At 49.8% G+C, this 24,065-nt stretch overlaps 1 protein-coding gene across 1 annotated transcript; it reads left to right on the plus strand.

The window, feature by feature from the left end:
- The first annotated feature begins 619 nt into the window (after window positions 1-619).
- Window positions 620-16,950, plus strand: LOC142574329 (uncharacterized). The gene is made up of 4 exons (XM_075683441.1): window positions 620-811; window positions 4,318-4,447; window positions 11,544-11,662; window positions 16,674-16,950. Exons 1-4 carry the CDS (start codon window positions 797-799, stop codon window positions 16,851-16,853), a joined length of 444 nt encoding a protein of 147 aa, XP_075539556.1. The 5' UTR covers window positions 620-796; the 3' UTR covers window positions 16,854-16,950.
- Window positions 16,951-24,065: the final 7,115 nt, after the last annotated feature.

Consider the following 24,065-nt stretch of genomic DNA (forward strand, 5'->3'; position numbering starts at 1 on the left):
GGGGCGTCGGTCAAGATTCAGTTGGTGTTCGGAAAAGACTTAATTTATAACTAAATACTACGAAATCGTCCGAAATAAATGAACGAAAAATACCGCACTTGGAGCATATCAAGATTGTCGCCCTGAAGCAATCGAAAACTCATCCACGGTTTCCTAGAATGAGGAAACTGCCCACCATGGGCGAAGAATACTTCGCTTGCTCAATAACACCAGTTTGCCTTCTCTCTCTCTCTGTCTCCCCGGCTAAGCAAGCTACGACAGTCACCAAGAGACTCCCAGAGAAAGAATTTCCGAAACGGAAACTAAGTTGTCTAAACTGTATTTCTAAAATGCTTTTTTTTTCTTAAATACAGGAAACGGCGACAGAATGGGAAGAAAGTGATCGACCGTCTCACAGTCGCCACGAATTTCTCACAGCATTCACTCGCTTCTTCGTCTTCTTTCCTTCTTCAGAATATAAGGCACATTTGCCCAAAAGCCGGGGATTGTCCAGTGCTGCGCAAAACCTAATATACGAAATTACTGCGGTTAATTATCCTCCGTTGCGCACTTTTTTTCCCCTCTTCGCTTGATTTACCCGGCATGAATCTCGGCGTCTCAAGTGCCATTCCATGCTTGGCCAACCCAGCAGTGGGTCTGCTGCGTGCCCCTCCCGTAGAGAAGGAAATCGCTCGAGCCTCCAGCGCACGTGCAGGCGTTCCTTTTCTCGCTCCCACAGAGCCTCCGACGCTCCCAGTGCGCGCACGACCTAGTCGCCGCCTTCGGTCCGTCCACGTCTCTCCCACAACCGACGCCAATGTCCGACAACTCCGTGAGTACGCCGCGCCCAACGCCATTGCTCGCGCCCGATTCGCTGGCTCCGTGGCCCGAACGCGTGGAGCCGAACGCAGTGTAGTCGGCTTTGCCGACGCAAGCATTCGCGAGGCGGCGCACTCGGTTCGCCGTCGCAGTGCGCACGGCGAGCGCACTGCTTTGTACCGCGCCCTCTCGCAATCTGAGAAAAGCGGTTGACGCAATTCTTTCCGATTATTGGGCCGCACATGCGACGGATTGAAGGCGCTTCTCGGAAAAGTGAGGCGTTATTTCGCCGGCGGCCGGCAAGGTACAGCTCGGGCGGTAGATTGCCGACACGTCATCCTGCACACGCGAGGACCTCTTGCAGCCCAGAGGCTCCGCGCTGTCCGTGCTTAGAGAAAGTACGGTTGTACGACATAATGCACGCTATTGTAATTTTTTTTTAGATAGGAATTGTTTTTCTATCATGACTTCTTCGTTTTCATTTCGAACAACCTTCTTTAATATCACTCGTGGCATATAGCGAAATTCGACCTGGTTGAATTTCCTGTAGTTAAAAAGTCAGCTATTATAAGGCCGAAAGCCCTTCTAGTTTGTGTCGGCAGGCCTGACCGCCGGAGTGTCCGCCGAAGCCTCATCACGCCATATGAAGACAGATTAAAGACAGTTTGAAGAATGAAAAATGATTGATAGTGACAGTTAAATGAGTGATAACGTTATGAGAGATTTATAGATGTTAATATTTATTTATTTATTCATTTCCTCAAAGGTCTCTGTTGAGACATTACATGAGGGAGTGGGGAGTTAGTGACAAAGATAGATACTACAAATTACAAAGGGATATTTCCGATGAGTCACTAAAATGCAAGTGGGTCGATGATAGTGGCAACTTAGGCGGGCAGGCCATTCCAGTCTCGTGTTGTGCGCAGAAAAAATGATTGCTGAAAAGTAACGGTATGGGCTTGTGGGGGATATACTGTATTAGAGTGACTGGTGCGGGCAATGCGATGTGCTCTTTTTATGTACGGGTTGTCAAAAGGCAAGAAATGAAATAATTTATGAAAAAGGTTAAGACGGGCTATTCTACGGCGTGAGGCTAGAGAGGGTAGGTTTATTTGGGCTTTTAGTGCCGAGGTGCTTGAATTGTATGAATAAGTTGACAGGATAAATCGTGTGGCGCGGTTCTGAACCGACTCGAGGGCTTTAATAAGGTTATTGTGGTGGGGGTCAAAAATAGCTTCGGCATACTCAAGCTTGGGCCGCACAAAAGTTAGAAAAGCAAGTTGTTTAATAGAGGGAGGAGCGAGGAAAAGGTTACGGCGTAGATAACCTAGAGTACGATTAGCAGAGTTTATTATGTGGTTAACATCACAGCTCTAAGTTGAGTCACGCGAGATGTACACACCAAGGTATTTGAATGAATCCGTTGTTGCAATCTGCGTGTTATTGATGCTATAATTAGGGATATCGTAATTACGACGACGATGAATAGACATCAGCACGGTTTTAGCTACATTTGATGACATGAGCCAAGTGGAACACCTGTTTTGTATGCGCCATAGGTCATTTTGTAACGCCAAATGGTCGCTGGGGTTAGTAACTGCTCGGTAAACCACACAATCATCAGCGAAGAGTCGGATATGAGAAGAAATATTACAAGGTAGGTCATTGATCTATATTAAGAAAAGGAGTGGACCAAGTACAGTACCTTGAGGTACGCCTGAAAGCACGGGTGTTAAGGATGAAGAGTGTGAGTTAGCGTATACGAATTGCTCACGGTTAGTTTAAAACCTTCGGATCCAGCTTAGAATTGTAGATTAAGAATAAGACGGATGACTAGGAATGGCTAATAATGAATAATAATGACTTGTAATGACTACTAATGAATCAGAAATGACCAATACGTCTAGCGACAGCTTGTAATGACCAGAATTGATTAGAAATAACTTGAAATATATATAATTAGTAAGGTCTAGAATGACTACTAATGACTTGTAATGGCAATGACTCCGAAATGACCAATATGTCTAACGGCGGTTGTAATGACTACAATTGATTACAAATGACTAAAATGCTTACTAGTGAGCAGTAATGACTAATAATGACTAATAATGACTGAAATGACTTGTAATGACTACTAAATGACCGATATGTCTAACGACGAATTGTAGCGACTACAATTGATTATAAATGACTAAAATTGCTTAGCAATTATCAGTAATGAGTATACGTTCATCAGTAAACCTCGCCTTATTGTTGCGCAGATAAACTGAGGTGTCGCCGACACCATCATCTCCCTTCTAAGGTGATACGCCTCGCGTAGCTCTCTCGTTCGGATATCTCGCCACCGGCACAATATCTTCGCTTCTTTCAGGATCGGCTCACGGGGGGCATGCCAAGCAATGAGTAGGAAGGTGCCCATTCGCCTTATTCTTAATCGACAATTCATGCTCACGCATGATTAATTCATGCCTCAAGCATGCTCACGCGTGCTTCTTCCTACGCTAGCGCATAGCAAGAAGCACGAATAGGTCCCAAGGGTGCGGAATAAAGCACACCAATTCTTACGTAGATTGCGCTGTTGGGGTAGTCTATCAGATTCCTCTATCATGCGGCAAAGTCTACGTATACGCCAAACAGGAAAGTGCGTGAATATACGCATGCGTGAGCATGAATTGCCGATTAAGAATTAAGCGAGTGGGCACCTTCCTACTCATTGCTTGGCGTGCCCCCGTGAGCCGATCCTGAAAGAAGTGAAGATATTGTGCCGGTGGCGAGATATCCGAGCGAGAGGGCTACGCGAGGCGTATCACAAAGAAAGAATGGAGTTGCTTGTGTCAGCGACACCTCAGTTTATCTGCAGAGCAATGAGATGAGGTTTATTGATGCACGTAGTTATAGTTGCGTGTTGCTTGAACAGAAAATTTTTGGGTGATTATGGTTTCTCCACGCACGCGGAGTGGTGTATTCCTGAGATGTACTTATATGCAGTCTTCGTGGAATAGAGTTTAGTTGCAAGTCTGCGCCTGTCCTAGTGTGCTCTCTCTCTGTGGTCGCTTGTTTGCGCAGTTATAAAACTATTTGCTAATATGCACCAACTCGCCCAACAAGAAGTTCTAAGCTACATATTGCCTTTTCCGAAGCCTCCAGCCGTGTGAACTTCGACGCCATAGCGTTGCGCAACAGATCATGAGGTCGTGGACTCGATCCCGGCCGCGGAAGCCGCATTCCGATGGAAATGGAACGATATATATATATATATATATATATATATATATATATATATATATATTTCGTGTACCGTGCTTTGAGTGCATGTTTGCGGGACTGCGGGGGGGGGGGGGGTAAAAATTATTCTGTAGCTCTGAATTACAGCGTCTTTCATATCCCCGTGGACAGTTTCGCGACGTTAAACCGCGTAATTTAGCATTTACCATATTCCAGAGTTCTTCCGTGAGATTTCATGGTATTCCGCATTCGCAAAGAAAGTGCTGAGCGTAAATCGGCGTCCAACGCGTGCAGGACACTGGGTTCCCACCTGCGGAGCCAACGGAACTGCAGTCCGCCGCCGGTGAAGGCGTCGAGGACGTCGAAGCTGCGGTCTTGGACTTCGACACGACCATCACATGTGAGGAGCCCGACAGCGAGCAGGGTAAACACGCACGAACACTCATCTGATTATACCTTATCAGCATTCAACGGCTCGTGTATCAAGATCAAACTTTGTAGTGAACACCGGCATACCAATCTCACGTCTGTCCATGTAATGCCCAAGGTATCGCACGTGTTACGTTGAGTTGGATGCCTAAAAATACGGATGGCTATATTCAAAACTGGTGCGCGAAACCCAACGCAATGTCCATAGTTGCGCTTCCAATGTGCTGGAGTGAACATTGGCTGTGAATTTTATTGCGATAGCAATTATATGGACATTCCTGACGCATTTCTTCCGTCGCCGTGAAGTTCCGTTTTAAGTGCAAGGTGATGATTTCGTCGCCGCGTGCCGTATGCTGTATGCGCGAGTGTAAGCGTGGGAGGGTGAGCCGGCGAGAGCGGCTCAATCTCGGGCACGCAAGGGAGGGAAGCGGGGAGGAAGCGCGCCGACTTACGCAGCATGCGAAAAGGGAGAAAAGGGGAGGGGCTCCGGGAAAGGGGAAAGGGACTCCAGGCTGCCTGGGTGGTCGCGCGCGCGTGCCCGCCCTGGCCGCTGCGCCTTTAAAGCCATCAGCGACGGGACGCAGTCCTCCACGTGCTGTATTTTCGCAGCTTAACTTGAGTTGATGCGAGACGGAGGAGGAAGGTCAGTTCGCTCGCTCATGCTGCCACGCTTCCTCACTCCAGCGTTTTGACAGCGAGTTTCCGCGGTCATCGATTTAGATGTGTTCATGTTTGCTTGTGCGCGCGTGACACCGGGGATGATTGTTAATTTAGTTAACAATGTACAATTTTTAATTTAGTTAAATTACAAGTTTATGTGGCCGATAAAGCTACTATCCTTACTCCGTATAGCCGCCCCTAATTTGCAATCGCAATCGATGCTGCGCCTTTCGGGCTATACTGCGACTTTTACTGATTACTGATCAATAAATTAATGTGTTAATTAAGCTCTAACTAAAAAATAACAATTCTTCGTTTTATATCTGTAGGAATGTACTTTACGGGGCCAGAAATAAACATGAACCAGTTGATTGTGTTTTTCTTGATGTGGAAATGTGTTTGGACATTGCAGGGTTAAGCGCATCGGCGCAACCCCTGATATTAGCCGCAATTTTTTTCCTTCAGTATGTGGAACAACTGGGCAAACTAGATCGGATGTTCGTGGCAACCTAAGAGCGCAGTGGCAACAACGCCACTGCACAACTCAAGGAAAACTTGTACAAATGCGCCAGCCAATTACATTTCCCCGTTTCTGTGATGTCATGGTGAAGACGAATTTTTATTTTTTTGTTCAATATCGGCGTCTCTCGAAAAATTATGTACACCCCCCCCCCCCAAATGACGAAGATGTATAAAAAAACGCCGATATGTGAGGTATGTTTATCAAAACTACCGTGCTTCTCATCAGTGCTCTTCTGGCACGAGAAAAATTTTATTTATAGGAATTACTTCGGCAATTATAAAAATTATTTAGTCAACTTCGTACTTTTACACCAGAGCTGTTAAGGGCTAGTTTCCCCAGGATCATGTCCGTGTGTAGACATAAAGCTCCCCGTACGTGCGTCGATACCGAAGATAGTGAAATGCCGGACCGATACGCGGTGGTGGTGCAGTTATCTAAATTGATTTGCTGACTTCCGATGGGAAAGCTGTTGTCGCGTCGTCAAGTCGTTTCCAATGGTCTGCGTCCTGCGTAACTATCCTTTTCCCATCTTTCTTTTCTTCTTTTTTTCTTGCGCTTTGCGCGAAATACGAAAATCACCACATGATTGCAAGCCCGTGAGCCGCGACGCCAGCGGTTTCGAAAGTGACAGACACAGACAGACAGACAGACAGACAGACAGACAGACAGACAGACAGACAGACAGAGAGAACTTTACTATTGGTCCTGAGGAACCGCGTTAGGGTACCTCCCTTTTCAGGGAGTCCCCGTAGCCGTCGCGGGCCGCGCCCACGTCGGGGTCGGAAGATCGTGGTCCTCCGCCCTGTAGCAGGCCCTCTGGACAGTCCGTAGTTGCTCTGAGAGGTCGCCGCTCTTAAGGGCTGCCTCCCAGTCGGTTAGAGTGGTCAGCGATGAGCCGTGTAACGCAGAGCATTGCCAGAGCATATGTGATAAGGAGCAGTACGCCTCCCCATAGTCTGGACAGTGGGGTTCTACATTAGGCGCGAAGTGACTGAATCGGCCCCTGGAGGGGAATGAAACCGTTTGGAGCATGCGAAAGGCCAACGATTGTGGTCTAGCCAGTTTAGGATGTGGTAGCAGAACGGCCCGCCGAGCAAGTTGATAATGTGCCAACTGAAGTCTTATAGGGCCGAGCCACGCTTAATGCGTGCGGCCTTCCGCACGCGCGTGGATGTGCGGAAAACTCAGCACATTTCGCACGTGCAGGTGCACAAATTTCTCTTCGCACTTGGGCAGCACGAGCAGTTTAAGCCGAAAGTTGTACACGTTAAACGCCGATATGTGCGAAATGCGGAGCATTCCGCACGCGTGCGGGAGGATCCGCAGGTTTGAGCGCAAGTCTGCCCGTCCTCGGGAGTTGGCGATCCTGCAATGGCACATACGGGGTGTCCCACGTAACTTGAGCCATTAATTTAAAAAGGAAAGACGCGTCGCAAGCGAATCGAACCGAACGCATACTATTCGCAATGGCCTATAGTAACTCAGATTTGTTTCCCCCGATAACTCACTAATTAAGTTTCGTTGCACCACTTTTTAATTGTTGGCGGAGGACTCCAAGTATGATACGCAGATTTGTAGAGCACCTTCAGAAACTACCGATCGTGTTGTTTCCTTTGCGATACGTCTCCCGTAGTCCTTTTTTCCGGGTTGCAAAGAAAACCCGCGAAATATGAAAAAAAAAAGAGCCACGTGACGGAGCGCTTCCGAAGTGGTATCGTGCTGCTCTCTAGCGTGCGTTCGGTGAAGAACGTCGGCTCCCGTCGGATGACGGCGAAAATGCGCGCTGCTGACCGAGCGCTGCCGATGAGATAAAGAACGCCCTGCCGCTTCCTCGTCGCCAGTCACAATACAGCCGACCTTGATCTAAATTAATCGGTGAGGCGGCCATTACTTCTACGAGAAATCAAGATGTTCAATTGAAAAATTAACCTAATTACGCTAATTATTTTTTAAGATAATTACCTTACGCTGCATATTCGAATCCAGGAATTATAAGCCGCTGAGTTCCCATAGCGTATCCACTTGGAAGGAATTTCGTGGACAGCACCAGTTCTGAGATATCAGTTTTCAAAGTGTCCGTCGAAATTCACTGGCTTTCCAGTTACTTTTGTGCTTCAGTGCATAAAACAGCTATTGCTTAAAGGGGTGGAGACATCAAAAGTTTCGTTCATGCGTTTGTTGATTTCAACGCTGCGTCATGCTTCAGGGAGCACGATACACACAGCGGGATTCATATATATCCGATAAATAATTTAATAATAGCATTATTATACCGAGCGATTTCGGTTTCGGTTTCTGGGCTCCGGGGGATGCTAAGACGTCACAGAGGAGGAAACGCAACATGGCTTAGTCACGTGGGCCACAAAAAATAGTGACGTAAGCTATGCTGCGTCGTCTGCTCGCGCATACGCGTGCTCTGCCAGCAGAGGTCAACAACTGGCGATTCGAAGTGCATGTCGCGATTTTTATAATGATTGCGAAGAGCAGCAACAACAGTAAGAAAATATTGCGGCTTGTGAGAGTCGGTGATTCATTCCGAAGCGCCGTAAGCTTTAGCTTTGAAGTGAACCGGAAAAGGCCTAGCGACGATATCGGCGGCGCCGAACGATCATAGGCGGTGAAGCTGCCGTCGGTGCCAGAGTGACCCCTCCTCGGTCGCTGATTGTCCGCTTCGCCGTACGGGTGCCGCACAAATGGGTCCCGGGCCCGTCCTCTCTACGGCAAGGAAATTTATTTATTTATTTTATTTATTTCATACATACTGCTAGCCTCCATTTTGAGGCTGTTGCAGGACATGGGAAAATACATTGCATCAAAATAAGAATGACAAACTTATACACTTGTTAGTATTGTAGTTTACAAGTAGACGTAGTGGAGTAATACAACAAAGGGTGTGACCTTCCTGAGTCAGGCCTTAAAGGTTAATGAACAGAAATACAGAAGCATAAGATAAACAACAAAAAAGTACATCAAAACCAATTAGAGACAAAATGCGGGATCTGCAGGCGATACTGGTAAATCAAGATGCGCATTCATAGACATATTTTTCCAGCATAGGAAGGAAATCGTCAGGTGAGCAAATTATGATATCACTAGGCAATGAATTCCAGTCTCTGATTGTCTGGGGAAAGAAAGAATACCTGAATGTGTCTGTGTGGAACCTGTATTCAATTAAATGTTTATGATGTTTAGTTCTAGTGTTTCGCTGTTCAGTGAAAGATACATATGCACCACTGTTTAATTTGTAGACCCCGTTAAGGAGGTGGAACAGAAACTTGAGGCGTAAGTATTTCGCACGCTTGTAAATAGTCGGGAGACAAGCTTTATCAAGGAGTTCTGTCGGAGAATCATTACGGTTGTACCTATTATAAATGAATCTGATGGCTTTTCTCTGTATTGTTTCTAGGCGTTTTATGCACTGTTTGGTATGTGGAGACCAGCAGGTAATACCATATTCTAGTATAGGACGAACGAATGAGGTGTAGGCTAGCATCTTAGTGTCTGGTGAGGCAGATTTTAAAGAGCGTTTAAGCGAACAAAGTGTTGTAAATGCCTTAGAAGATATGTGTGACACATGCTTGTCCCATTTCATATCAGATGATAGGACAATGCCCAAATATTTATAATCATCGACTATCTTTAATTTTTGCTGTTCGATCGTGTAGGTGAATTCTAGTGGGGTTCTTTTTCGGCTTACTCTCATAAAAACAGTCTTGTCTAAATTAATCTTCATTTGCCATGCCTGACACCAATTTGCTACTTGCGCAAGCTCGTGATTTAGTATTACTTGATCATTATGGTTCCTAATCTCCCTATATATAATGCAATCATCTGCAAACATGCGCATCTCGCCGTTCGCGAGCAAAACCGCCGTCGCAAGGGGGGCCCGCGAACGGCAAACGGCGTGCGGCGAGTTTCCGTGCCGAACGTGGACGGGCCCTCACATTGAGAAAGGCCAAGCGAACGAGAGACCGCTCCGAGCTGCCGAACTATGCGACTATGCGAGGAGAGAAGCGGACAACACGAACGCCGCATATCCTGGTCCCTTTCGGAGTCGGCCGGCTAAGGCCCGTCCGCACGGCAACTCGCCGCACGCAGTTTGCCATTCGCGGGGCCGCCGTGCGGCGTTCGTGTTGTCCACTTCTCTCCTCTTGTGTCCGTGTCCGCACGCCTTACCCTTCTTTGCATTAAGAAAGGATTTCTATATGCCTGTAGCTCGGTCATAGTGGAGGCTATGCTCGGTCGCTCGGCTCAGCATTTCACCGCTGCTCATCATACGTCACGTTTTTGTGCTAGTGTGCTATGACGTCGGTATTTTCGTTCCTCCTCTGTGACGTAGTAGCTGCCGCGCTAGCGATGGGTCTCGACTACGAGAAGGAGCTTTTAATTACCTTTTGGAACTGAATAAAATTATTTTGAAATGTTTGCAGCGCCCAATACCTCGTTCTGGTTGTCCTTGCATACGGAAGCAGCCTACAACATGCTTTTTATAGCCTCAAAATTTGGTGTCCCAACCCTTTAAAATAGACATCCACTTTTTCTTGCTCAATTTTTTCTTTGCAGTAATGGAACACTGTACAATGCAGCGAAATGAATTCGTATCTGGACCTTCGGGTGCCCTCAGGTTTTCTTTTCTTCATTTCTCCTTATAAGTGAAACCTCGTTTAACGAAGTTGAAGGCGGAGCCAAAATTACTTCGTGTACATCCATTACTTCCTTACATCTATCATTGCATGTGCAGCAATATCAGCTTCGTGGCGATTTTGCGAGGGGAATTTCACTTACTTCCTTGCATTCGTTATTTCGTCATATCTAGTTTCGTTATTTGCCAGCGAATCTCGCATGTATCCTTTGAGGTTGATAACGAGAGTTAGCCCCCTCTGCACTGCAATATCACCCCTACGGATAAGCAACAATGATTTCACTCCTTCGAGGAAGCTCGCGTAGAAGCACTCCCTCCAGACGCATTAGGTAAGCAAGTTGCATTGGTGAAGCGATCTTTCACAAATCTATTTTCATACATATGGTGAGAAAAGGTGAATTACTAGCAGAAAAGAAATTGAAGCAGAATTTTTCTTTTAAATTTCGCGCGGGAATTTCACGGCCGATATGTCATTTCGACGCCAATGTCTCGTATTTTGCAGTTTGCAGTCGTTTCTCGTATTTCGGTCGCTTTCTCCCACGAAAACTCGTCAAAGCTGTCTGTTTATTATAAATGGTTCTCTTACAATGCAATGAAGCGGATTTTTATGGATAGTCATCATCCTCCGCCTATGTTAATGCCCCGGCCCTGCGGGACATAAAAATCGAATAACAGATCGCCTCTTCCAGTGGTCTCCAATCACCCCCGTCTCGTGCCTGTGGAACCCGTCTTACGCCTGCAAATTTTGTAATTTCCTGCACTTTCCTTCTCCAGGTATACATTTTGTAACTCTAATAACTCACCGGTTATCTGCCTTGCGCCTTGTAAGGCCTGCTGAATTCCATTTCTTCCACCTAATGTCAACTCCGCTATCAGCTACGTACCCCCGCTTGCTCTTGAAACTTCTCGAAACTTGCCAAGCTTGATTTGTAGCCGATATTTACCGACAAAAAAAAATTAACTAGGCCCACGCACACATTGGCAATGACTCATGACGTCATGGAATCGTGACGGTGCGCAAGCTTCACAGCGGCGTCGCTACGCGCATTTAATTGTTGCCCGTCTTCTCGTGCACCGATTCCTCTCTCGCGATAACAACGGTTTGTTTCTTTTTCATTGCCGAAGGATAACTGACTAGTACGGCTAAGACAACCTATTTCAATGTCTCTTCTTAATGTCGCTAATCCACGCCGGAAGGCGTGCGCCAGTGTCAACGCGCCCTATGCGTCCTCCATTTGCATGCGTGACTCGTCCTGTGCGCTGCAGGATACGCGGACGCGCTCGCCGACCTGGTCGCCGAGGCGGCCCTGGAGCTGGGCAGCCCTCGCCGCCTGCTGGCCGACGAGCTGAGCGATGACGACTCGCTCGACGACGACGACATGAAGGTATGCCACACGCCGCGGTCGATGCACTTCCCGAGCAACTATTTTCGAGAAGTGCGATGAGACGAGCACGAGAAGGCAACCACGACAGGAATATAACGCTGACTGTCGACTGCATTGGAAGAAGCGCCGGGCATACAGTTTAGTTGGCAGTCGGCGCTATATGGTCCTGTTGTACTCGTTATATTTCGTCCCAGCGCGCTGCTTCAACAGACCTTCAAGCTGAACCAACTCGGAAAAAAAAGATCAAGTTGCTCCTGAACAGGGGCTTCACTTCGCGATTCGTGTCACTGGTGGTACCGCACCTGTCGGCACCGTTTGCAGCCGTTCCGTACAGAGCAGAAAAACGTAAGGAGCGTTTCACGGCGCTTGCGGGAGTACAGGAGAGCGAGTAATGGAGCTAACAGGGCAAAGGGTAGAATTCGTGTTTCTCGCTTCGCGCTAGTCGCAACCTTGTTGGTCTGTGACAGTATATATAACTGATATGCTGCGAGTTTACCTTGCCATACGGATCTCAGTCAAATCCTTGATGCAGTCAATACAAACAAGTAAGCACAGCGCTTACTGCCAGCTGACTCGATCTTTTTCGGTAACAAGGGATTCTTTTTCTTTTTTTTTCAGTATAACGTACAAGAACACGACACACAATATTACTGATAGTGTTTGTATTTGTTATCCTTTTTTAACTTATTGTTGTACTTTGCCCCCTTTGCAGGAAAGTGCATAATGCGTAATACTCATTTATACCCATCTTATGCCGTAAATTGGCTGGATATAATAAAATAGTGGTACCGCTCTATACCGATTTCATCCCTGCGATCATCTATACCACACTTTTAATAAGCTATATGGATTGCCTTTCTTTCTTTCCTTTTGCGCTTTTTTAACAGTTGTCACTAACAGCAATAATTCGTTTTTTTTTTCCTGATTGCTAGTGCTCTGTTGCAACGATGTCGTCTTCAGGCTAAATCTTCTTGGACAGAGCAGCAAACTTAAATGGCCGGAAATTCTAGTGCTTTCTCTTCTTTTGCTTAAGTCCCACATATATAACGTTAAATGTATTGTAGCAGCTTCTGTTTATGTAGGTTAATTATAAAATTGTAAAAAAGCGCAGATTTGCCAATTCCATGCAATTAGGGCTATCTGTGCCGCCAAGCCATGCAGTTTACATTGCATGAAGTAAATGAAGGAGGTCATTGCTCCACCTAGGGAGAAGCTGTGGCCCTTCTGCTCGAGCCACCTCACAACTCTCTCGAGAGCATTTATGATCGCAATAGTTCAAGTGAGGATGAAGTTCCAGCGGAGATGCTATAGCCGCGAGTGAACGTTTGTGAAGCTTCAAGCAGAACTAAAAAAAATAAGTAATGTCGGATGGTCGTTTTCTGAAGTTTGAACTCGTGTTTAGCGCGATTTTCATGAAAGCCTTTTACCTCGTTGTCGCCGTTTTGCTAGATTCGAGCTTCGGTTCCGGATTGCGCACACTCTTCGGATGCCTGAGGTTGTGATCAAACCACAGTCTATCACACACCTTGTAGGTGTGGCCACAATTGGGGTCGAGGAATTCTCTCTTGAACCGTCCATCGGAACCCTCCGTGGGAGGAATTGCTCTGCGTCGACGTCTCTGCTCGGCTTCCTACTCTCGGAGTGGGGGGTTAGCTTCCCTCCGCTGGCGCTTTGCTTGCACTTCTCGCTCTCGAAGCTCGGGATTTACGCGACGTCGGCGCTGCCGCTCGCGCCGAACGGAATCCGTGGGGAGAAAGGGCGCGCGCCGGTGAAACACCTGCTCCTATAGCCCTCTCCTCCCCTTCCCCCGGCGCACGCTGTGCCCCCCTGCGTGACACCAGACGCCGGACGGCGAAGGCTCGACTTAGGACAGCTCCGCTGTTAAAAGGCAAGTCATGTGAAAGAAAGCTCTCGTAGAGGAGCAGCCCAACTTTAAGAGATCATCCCAGCGAGGAGAGAAGATTATTCATCCGAGCATGGTGACGCACTTGCACGTACGCTTTATTGAATAATCGTAAATGAGGGGTTTACAATAATATGACAGATGCACAGCAGCCGCCGCAACGAAAGAAGGGAAAACTGCTAGGGGCCAGCAGTCGGTTGGAGTACCGACAGATGCGCTATTTGTTCGTAACGAGTACCATTCCCAGCACGAATATGCATGCAGCGTTTGTTGGTGACATGTTTTTTTGCATCCAGGGGCCCGCGGGAACAGGCGGAACAAACGGAGCGGGATGCGAACGGTTCGCTTTACTAACCTTTATAAGATCCCTCCCCCACCCCACTTTATTCTTGTCGCGTGCTTGACGCCAGTGTTCATTTCTGTGATTTTACGTGCCAAAATCACGATCTGTTTATGAGGCACATTAATTTTTACCGTCTGGGGTCCTTTAACATGCAATATAAATACATGAGCGTCTTTCAGCCAGTATAGTCATGCGCCTCGTCACAAACCGCAGCCTCTCCGCGGGCCATGCCGACAGATGGTGACGGAATCGACATAAGCGCTTGCTCTAAACGCAATTAAACGCACTAAACGATTGCAGTATATAGCAGGCGATGCAAGTGGGCGCACTATGCTTTCTCAGACTACAGCGGTCGCTAATAAGTGGAAGAAATGCTTGCTTTTATTTATTTATTTTTTGTCCGTTAGGTGAATGGTAGGAATTGGTACCTCATCTGACGTTCGATTGAGCAGACGGTGTATTGGCCTCGAGGACATACCGTGGTGTCATGTGCCGGAATCTCTCCGTGACGTAGAAAGTGACATCGCGTGATGCCGGCTGCGAAGTGTTCGGCATTTCCAGCGGCTCAGCCGCACTCAATTCTGAGTATTTACCAATTGCGTGTGTCTTGGCCGCAAAGCGACCCAGCGCGTACATCGCTGTCATGTAGGGCAGCAAATACCTTTAGCGAGCGAGCAGCCTGATGCTTTTATATTGCTCATTCAGTTCGCATGATCTTTCATAAAAGTAGTTTTTTTAAGTAAGTAAAAGTACGCACTTTTGTCGCAATAGCAATATTGTTCACAGCGTTCGTCTCGGGCATGCAGTGAGGCTTGCCACTTTTGTCAGAATTATTGCGGGACGAAGATTTATCGCCTGTCTATTATGGTGCGTTGAACTCCAAGCGCTTACACCTTTATCTCCATAAGCCGCACTTCTCCGGTGTGAGCGCGTGAAAGTCGTATGCGTCTCTGCGCAGGATACATTCACTGATGTTACATCATGGTATGCACGCTACAAGCACGTTGTGCGTCGCTTGCTCGACCCTTACGATCACGATATTTCGTTTTCAGTGGCTTTATCAGCCAAGAATCTCGCTGCCGCTACGTTTTGCAGCACGCGGGAAGACTCCCATCGGGCTCGATCGAATACACGAGTCACTGAGCGGTAAACCACGGATGCTAAAAGAGTGGGCAACTCAATTTCTGCCTCGGGGATGACACACATTGTCCACAGCCGCACAATCGAGGCTTAGCTCGCCCAGCCAGGGAGCTGCGTTGGCTGCGGTAAGGGCGCGAACGCGAGTCACGCGATGTCACTTCCTACGTCAGAGCGATAGCAGCGCCGGTCTCTCCAGTGGTGGACCTCGAGCGCAATACGCACTTGTGCAGCACTGTTTTCTTAGTGAACACGCAACAAAAAGCGCTGAAAGGTACACCAATCGGTTTCTTAAGGTATTTAATACGCGCTTTTAATAACGGCGAGTTCAATTATTATAATAAAAAATTGGCGCGGCATTCATCTCTTGGAGATGACTTGGAGACGTTGAGTGCCATTTCCAATGTATGATTTTATGTGTGTGCAAATGGGGATTACATGCATATGTTATGATGATTATTATGAAGAGCGGCACATACCGAGTGACCCAGTTGTCGTGAAATGTAAATGGTTATTGATCTGGACATATCCTAGGCATCCCAAGAAGGCTTATCAAATTGAAGAGGTTTATGTTAAGGACGCTTCTGTTCTGAAAATCAATGAGCCACGTGGAAATCAGCGCCGTGTTTTTCTTTCCCCCTTCTTTTTTGCAAGGTCTATGCCCGAGATGTGTAATCGTGTTTATCCAACATGTAGCCCAAATCTGCACCTTGCTTATGAAGGATATGCTGCACACTCGTTTAGCAATAGTAATGGTGGACTTTCACGAATATTTTAGTTCGTAGCATTTGCCAAAAGAAGGCCGGAGTGGTCATATGGGAACCGAAAACGAGCACGCTCGGTGTAAAATGCAGTGCTGGATCAGCATTGGATGCTACAGTGTACAGTACACCAAGTAGCTGTTCGACTGACTAAAATACGTAACACTGGTTACATGCTGGCAGCAATATTGGTCATGCGTTGTTCCAGCATTGGCTGCAACGATGGGCCACACTTTAGTCAAATACCCCCGTCGGGGCTCACGTCGATGCCAGCTTTTTCTTTTTAATATAGTTCTAAGCTTGACTCAAATAGTCTTACAGGAAAAGGAGGAGGAAAGAAATAGCGAAGGCAGTGATGTTAACCAGAAATGCGTCTGGTTGGCTACCCTACACTGGGGAACGGGAAAGAGGGAACAGAAAGGTGAGATAGAGAGAGGAGGGGGGAGGAAAGACGGCGGTGTCTTAGAGTTGGCAAAGTATTGAGGAGGCACGCAGAGAGCATTATTTTTTCAGCTTGCCGCTGCATACTGTGCCTGCGGGATGAGATAGTGTCTCGAGATTTATCATCAAATCGTCACGTTCGTTTTGCGCCGCAGCGCTCGGTGACCCTCAGTTCGCGTTACCTGCGCTAACTAAAACGGGACACGAAGAGGAACCAGGAACCACCGCGGTCACCAGGAACGCCGGTACGGCGTTCAGTGCGTATCGCGGTGTCTCCTCCCTGTGTCGTGTCCCGTTTCGTGCAGGTGGCACGGATCGAGCGATCGACCGACCAAGCCCGCTGCACGTATAACAGCACTTTAACTTCGTTGTCGTCCCGCATCTCTGCTCTCTGCGTGACGCGTCAACAACGCGCGCTTCCTGCAGATCGACGAGGAGCCGCCTCACGTCGACGCCGAGGGGGCCATCCGGCGCATCGAGGAGCTGGTGCAGGAGGGCGAGATGATGCTGGCGGACCTGCAGGCCACCATGATGGAGACGCTGGCTGTCGCTCGCCGGCCGCGGCTGTCGGCGCACCGTCGCTTCAGGTCCCGCCCGTCACAGTAGCGACGGCGGCTGCACCGGCGGCGTGGCGCTGCTGACTCGCAGGAAACGTCTCTGCTCGTCTCTTGTTTTCCCCAATAAAACAACCGTGTTGGTCTTCCGAAGGACTCTTTGCGAGCCTCGCCGGGTTTCGATTGACACCCGCTGCTGCGGCCTGGCTGTTCTCTTCCGGACAGGGAGGAGTATACGCGCGCCACGTACCCAGGATTTTCTTTTTTTCGGGGTGAATAATGCCTACCGTCTTCCATAAAGACGCGTAAACCCGCAAAAAACAAATGAAATAAGGTGCATGTCACAGGTACGCACGCCTGTGAGATGCGCCTCTACGCTACTTGACAACCGCATCAAATGGACTCGTGCAGGAAAGAAACGCAGGAAGAACACTGCCAACAACTAGCAAGCGAGCCTAAAAGATTTCTAGTGGTGTTTTTTTTTAATTAGATCTGAAAGCATTATAGAGAAATATATATTTCCGGCACAATCACACTTCTTTTGAATCCCTCGTTTACGGCTCTACCAAGTGCGAAAACCGACTCGTATTATTTGGGAAGGTGCCTAACGATGCGTGGCCGCCGGTTCCGTACAGCGACGTAGAGCGCCGGACGCTATACGGTTCTAGACGTGCTGCGCCCACCGCAGGATGTTAGAAAAAGAAGCACAGCACAGAAGTGGCTACGTCGGTTAGTTCGACTGATAACTGTAGAAGCGTCATTCAAAACACGGAGTCTTTCTCCACTTCCGACGGCGTATTCTATACTTCCTTTTCAAATAAAAAGATGTTGATTCATAAATATTTTCAGAAACAACGGTTAAATTTGTTAATTTTTGCCTTTCTTTCCTGATTGGCTGTTGCCTCGGCTCTCTCCCTTAGTATATTGCGTAATTTATGAATTCCTTGCGACTCTTGTTTCCGGTTGTCAATTTGCACGAAAAGTGCTGTACAATTATGGAAAAACCAGACAAGGTAACGGGTGACATTCATATTGCTTATGGGTTTAACGGTTATCGCGGGGTTTGACGACGGACGCTGTTTGGCATTATTTTCCACCTTTCTAACCCATATCATGGGTATATGGTTCCGAGGATCTGCCAGAGCCACGGCGAGCCGTCACTCGAAGAAATAATGAAGCGAAAAGAAAAGCTAAATGCAATTGGCGTTTTCTCCCGCTGCAACTTGTTCCACGAGCATACAGAGCAGGTGACTACGAACCGAATCTTTTTCCTGGTCCCTGGATGAGTCTACAGAAAGAGCGTTGAGCTAACGAAGGAACAGCGAGGCGCGTGACCGTTGAGTGAGTGAGTGAAGAAACTTTATTGCAGGTCCGGCGATGACGCGAACTCGTCGCGCTCCCGGCTAGTCCCACGTCGGGACCGGCAGCTCTAGCCCACTGGCCCGGTCGCGGGCACGCCGGACAGTCAGGAGTTGCTTTTCTAGAGCGCAGGAGCGAGTCCCACTTCTCTTTGGTGTACTTGGGGTATGTCGACCCGCACTCCCAGAGCATGTGCGCTAGAGTGGAAGTCTGCCCGCAGGAGGGCAGGCGTCATCGCGATACACGTCCGGATAAGCCTCGTGGAGAACGGACAGACACGGATACGTGCTGGTCAGCAGAAGCCTAAACGAAACGGCTTGCGCCCTATTCAACTTGGGGTGAGGGGGTGGAAAGACCCTTCTAGACATGTAGAAGAATTTAATAATCTCGTTGTGAGTAGCGGGAGCGTCCCTGTGGCCGTAGGGAGGAGGGGAGTCGGTGCTTCTTGCAGAGGAAGCGCGGTCGGTGAGGTCACGCGCAGCCTCGTGAGCAGACTCATTGAGGTTCGGGGGAGCACCCTCGACCGACCCTTCGTGAGCGAGAAACCAGTGGGTTGAATGATGCGTGAGAGCATATCAACTCGAAATGCTAAGAAGACGAGCAGCTTGCTTGGCGATGTAACCCTTCTGAAAAGCCCTAACTGCCGTTTTGCAATCGCTATATATCTCGGACCCACGACCGTCCTGCAGGGCGACGGCGGCTTGCTCGGCGACTCCGAGGTCTGAAGTGCGAATGGAGGCGCTATTGGAAATATTGCCTCTGGAGTCGACCACAACGATGGCAAAGGTCTTCCCATAACTGTACCCCGCGGCGTCGACGAAGCTTGCTCTAATGTCTCGTTGCTTGATCTGTTTGAGGATGGCTCCTGCTCTGGCCTTGCGTCTGCCCTCGTTATGGACGGGATGGACGTTTCGGGCACAGGGGCCACTTCGAACTTGTCTCAAATGCACCTAGGGATCGCGGTACTGACCATCGGGAATCCCACAGGGTGGTAACCCAGCTCTTCGAGGATGTGTTTACCTGCCGCTGTGGTGCTCAGGCGAGTGAGTTGCGCGCGTTCTTGGGCTTCGGCAATCTCCTCGGCAGTGTTATGCACCCCCAGCTTGAGGAGATCCTCGGTATGGGTCCTGATGGGTAGCCCGAGAGCCCTCTTGACCACTTTGCGGACGAGAGCGTTGAGCTTGTCTCGCTCCCTTCTGAGCCAGTTGTGCATAGAAATTGTGTACGTAAATTGACATAGTACGAAGGCATTGATAAGCCTGAGGAGATTGTTTTCCTTCATTCCTCGGTGCCGGTTTGCTATTCTGCGAACGAGGTGTAAAGCGTTGTCCGTCTTTGCGATGATCTTGTGGAGAGCCGTTCCGTTTCCGCCGTTGAATTCGACAAACATGCCCAGGACCCGAATAACGTCGACCCTGGATATCACCCCCGCGTCACAAGTGCGAAGACTGATGCTGCTTTCGGAGACTGGCTTCCAATCTTTGGGTCTGCCTCCCTTTTCTTTTGTGTAAAGCAGAAGCTCCGACTTGGCGGGGGAGCATCGAAGTCCGGTGCGGCGGAGATACTCCTCGATCACGTCGATCGCCTCCTGCATGGATTCTTCGACTCTGCCCTCGCAGCCGCCGGAGCGCGATAAGGTGATGTCGTCGGCGTATATGGTGTGCTTGACGCCCTCTATGCGTGCCAACCTCTCGGAAAGACCAATCATACAGATGTTAAACAGTGTGGGTGAGATGACGGCGCCCTGTGGAGTGCCCCGCCCTCCGAGGGGCACATCGTCGGAGCGGAAGTCCCCAATGAGAAGCTTGGCCTTCCTGTCCGTTAGGAAAGAGCTGACGTAGCTATGGAATCTGGAACTGAGACCCAGGTCTCAAATGGTCTTTACGATGAAGCTGTGGAGCACGTTGTCGAAAGCTTTCTCGAGTTCCCGACCGAGCAAAGCCTTGACGTCTCTGGAACGGTCACCCACAATCTGATGCTTCATTAGCTTCATTTCATCCTGCGTCGAGAGTCCGGCGCGGAAGCCGATCATGTTGTATGGGTAAACCTCGTTGTCTTCGAGGTACCCGTTCACCCCTATTGAGGACGACGCGCTCCATGACCTTACCGACGCAGGAGGTTAGAGAAATCGGCCTGAGATTCTCGATGTTCGGGGCATTGGCGGGCTTGGGAATGAGCACCGTGCAGGCCATGTTCCATTCTGCAAGAACAACGCCGCTATTCCAGGACTCGTTGCTTTTGTCGGCCAGAAAGACGATCGACGTGCCCTCGAGGTTTTTCATTCTGTTGGTGACTCCGTCTGGGCCTGGCGCAGACTTGCGGTTGAGCGCGAAGATGGCCTGTCTGACCTCGGCAACGGAGAATATCGGGGCGTGGAGGGCCTCGGTAGCCCGGGAGTTGGGTCGCCGGATCTCCGTCGCGACGGACGGGTAAGTACTTCTGTACGAGTTTTGAGACGAGCTCATTGACCGTGTGAGGTGTGAGACCTGGTGGCTTCGTGAAGGGCCCGGGCCAAAGTATGCCTCTGATTTGACTTCGAGCCGCTTTCGTCGAGAAGGTGCTTCGGTATACCCCAGGATTCGCCGTTGCGCATCTGTCCGACGATAGATTCGCGGAGCTCGTCCCACTGCTGCTGGCATAGTGTCTTGCAGTGGTCATCTATGACCTTGTTGAGCTCCGAGATCTTTTTTCGGAGTCTGCGATTGAGCCTTTGACCCTTCCATCGGCAGAGCAGGGCGTTTTTGGCCTCGATCCGGTGGGCAAGTCTGCAGTCCATCCGCTCGACGTCGAGATCGGTTTCCACTTCCTTGGTAGCCGCGGAAGCGTCGTTCCGGAAGCCTTCGCTTCATTCTTCGAGAGTGGCGGGTGCCGTGGCTCTGCCTCGTTCTTCGCCAATCTTGCGGAAGTGGTCCCAATCGATGAACCTGAATTCCTTGATCTTACTCCGAGACACCTTGAAGTTGGTCTCGAGAATGTAGTGGTCGCTGCCGAACTCCATGGCGGTGTTCTCCCAGACCACGTCCTCAACGTTCCTGATGAACGCGAAGTCGGGTGTCGAGTCCCGGGTGACGGAGTTGCCGATGCGCGTAGGAAATTCCTTGTCAGTGATCAGAGTGAGGTCCATCTCGTTGGCGTCTTGCCACAGGTTGCCCCCCTTGGTAGTGTCGTAGACGTAACCCCAGATGTTGTACGGTGCGTTGAAGTCACCGATGACGACCAAGGGTCGGGGGCCGACCAAGTCGGTCGCTTTCTTGAGGATGGTCTTGAACTGCTGGCGCGAGTCCCTGGGGTTGCTGTAGATATTCAGGACGAACACGCTGTTTCTGCGCTGATTCCGCTGTGGTAGGTCGAGCAGGATCTCAACCATGACATATTCAGTTCTACCACTCGCCAGCTTGAAGTCGTGGGTAAGATGAGTCAGCCTTTTATCAATCAAGGTGCAAATCCATAGCCCCCCGGGCAGGCCCGACACGGCCATTTAGCCCTGGAGCGAGCCGGCGGAGACTAATGTTTCCTGGAGAGCAATGACTTGAGGTTTGACAGCGAAAGACCTGAAAAACTGCTGCACAGGGGCTTTTTGTTAGAATACACCCTGCAGTTCCATTGCCAAATGCGAAAACTTTCTTTGGACCTATCCATTACGGCGGACCGGATGGACTACCACCTAACGGGGCGGTTAGGGCTGCGCAAAGACTGGGACCTCCTGTCGCCGCCCTGGTGGGATACTGAATCTAGCTTCCTTTAGTATGGCGGGAACGGTGAGCGGTTGTACGACGGAGGCGGATGAAGCCATTCGCGCCTCAATGGCGTCGATGCGATCAGCGAGAGCTCCGAGGCCCCTGTTGGGGTCTCCGAGTGCAACCTGAATTTGACGAACGTTATCGGTGAGATAACTGACGCTAGCGGTGACCTGTTTGAGGCCATCTGCCAGCCCAATGAGAGTTTGCTTATTCTCGCTGACTTCTGCGGACAACGCTCCCGATTCACCTGTTTGTTTTACTACTGCTCTGCGTTTGGAGGCGATGCTTGCCGGGCTTGATTCGCGCCTTCCATGGGCGGCGTTGAGGGCGCGGGAGCATTCCCCCCGTCTGCGCCTGACGAGATATGGCGTCTGAAATCGTCGCTTGAGCACCTTGGCGGCGGTAAGGTGGTCGCCTCCGCACAGCTTGCATTTGGGATCGCACCTATGCTGAGCGTCGGGGTTTGCTTCGCATCCTCTGCAGATGGCGTCGTTGGGCGAAGGGCAGACGTTGGAGCGGTGCCCGAGTCTGCCGCAGCTGTAACACACGTCCATTTGCTTGCGAAATAAAGTGCACCTGACGATAGTGCCGCCGTAGGAGACGAAATTTGGCACCCGGTACCCCTCGAACAGGACCACCACGGTGCCGGTGTTCTTGATTCTTTTTGCGCCCAGCGCCGTGGGATTTCTAGGGTTGACGAGTTTTTTGTCGATCGCCGCGGGCCCGTCGGTAAGGCAGACGCCTCGTATGACGCCCTTGCACGTGTAGTGGGGGGCGGCCTCGTAAGCGCTCACCTCAAAACGTTGACCGGCGACGGAGATGCCCTCGATGCCGACGTAGCGTGCAGCGCTGTCCCTGTTTGATGTGCTGATCAGCATTATGCTTTGTTGAAAGTTGGGACACATCGTGTCGGTGTCTCGCGACGCCGAATCGAGCCCGGCAGCCTGCCATATGGCGTCGGCGCCTGCGGTGGGTCCACACTTGCTGATACACAGGCCTCCCCTGGGCCGCACGACGATCTTTGCCTCTTCCTTGGGCATCGGAGGCATCCTGGCCCCTCGAATGATCTTGCTTTTAATGCCCGCGCGGTCGGCGCGACGCCGAGCGTTGGAACCGGCGTTATGCTGAACGTCGGACGCACTGGCATTGGCCGTGTTTCTCTTGCTCATTGAACAACGTCTGGCGGCAACGAGCTGCCATCCAGAGTCTTTAGTGAAGTCCTTGGGGGATAAAACCTCCCCTTCTACCTCACACTCCATCCCAAAGCCCGTGGAAAAGCCTCCGACGAGAAGAGGTGGGCGAGCGATGCCTCGCCTTGCGAACCCTAGGTTAGGCTCAGCACACAGTCACGTCGTAGTCGAAAGAAAAATGGCAAGAAATGTCACAAAAGTCCACCCACCCACAAAAGTCGGGTATCGGCGTGTTCCTCTTCACGGATCCGAAACTGTTGAACGTTCAGGGGTATACACTCGAAAAACATCCGAAAATGTTGGCAAAAAGCGGGAGCCAAGCGAACCATGTCAGATGTGGCTCAAACCCATTCGTAAACGTTGCAATAGATGGTGACAGCTGAATGCATCTCGAGTTAATTGTGCGGGCACCGACTGATGAGAAAACTGGCCTTCACCGCCCAGGAGATGCTGATAACTACCGCCATCCAAAAGGAGTGAAAGAGGCAGCAAAATGTTGACCGCCGAATAGCTCTCAAGTCTCAAGCTTGATTTGGAGGCGCTGTAGGGATGTGTGTGAGGAGTGGTGGAGTGGACGGGGGGGGAGAGGGGGGTGGAGGTATCCCACTTAATTTCGGGGAGGGGGGCGCCCCCCCCCTTGGGTACGTCCCTGACTACCACCAGATGGCGCTCGCCTTCGCGCAACCGCGGCTGCACAGTAATGAGGAAGTAAACGCTTCTTGCGGATAAAGCGGATTCGAATTGCGCTACGCGCGAAGGAGGGCCTTGGTGCGAAGGGACTTTTGACGCTTTGTCACACATTAATTTCCCTTTTCGTCAGTCACCCTGATAATCATGTATTCGTTGTATTAATAAACTTGCATTAAAACCACGATGCGTTCAGGGCGTCCATCGTGCTCGCTAGTAGTCTGCAACTGCGCTTAACAAAGCGCTCGGCATAATTTCTCGGCGCCCACGCTTGTGCGCATGCGTGCG

The sequence above is a fragment of the Dermacentor variabilis genome, chromosome 3 (genome assembly GCF_050947875.1).
Source record: "Dermacentor variabilis isolate Ectoservices chromosome 3, ASM5094787v1, whole genome shotgun sequence".
In the NCBI taxonomy this organism is placed as follows: Eukaryota; Metazoa; Arthropoda; class Arachnida; order Ixodida; family Ixodidae; genus Dermacentor; species Dermacentor variabilis.

What these genes read in the sequence shown, in the direction of transcription:
- LOC142574329 (XM_075683441.1), top strand. An exon ending in GGAGCCCGACAGCGAGCAGG is followed by an intron (nt 4,448 to 11,543) that starts GTAAACACGCAC and finishes TGTGCGCTGCAG; the next exon opens with GATACGCGGACGCGCTCGCC. An exon ending in TCGACGACGACGACATGAAG is followed by an intron (nt 11,663 to 16,673) that starts GTATGCCACACG and finishes CGCTTCCTGCAG; the next exon opens with ATCGACGAGGAGCCGCCTCA.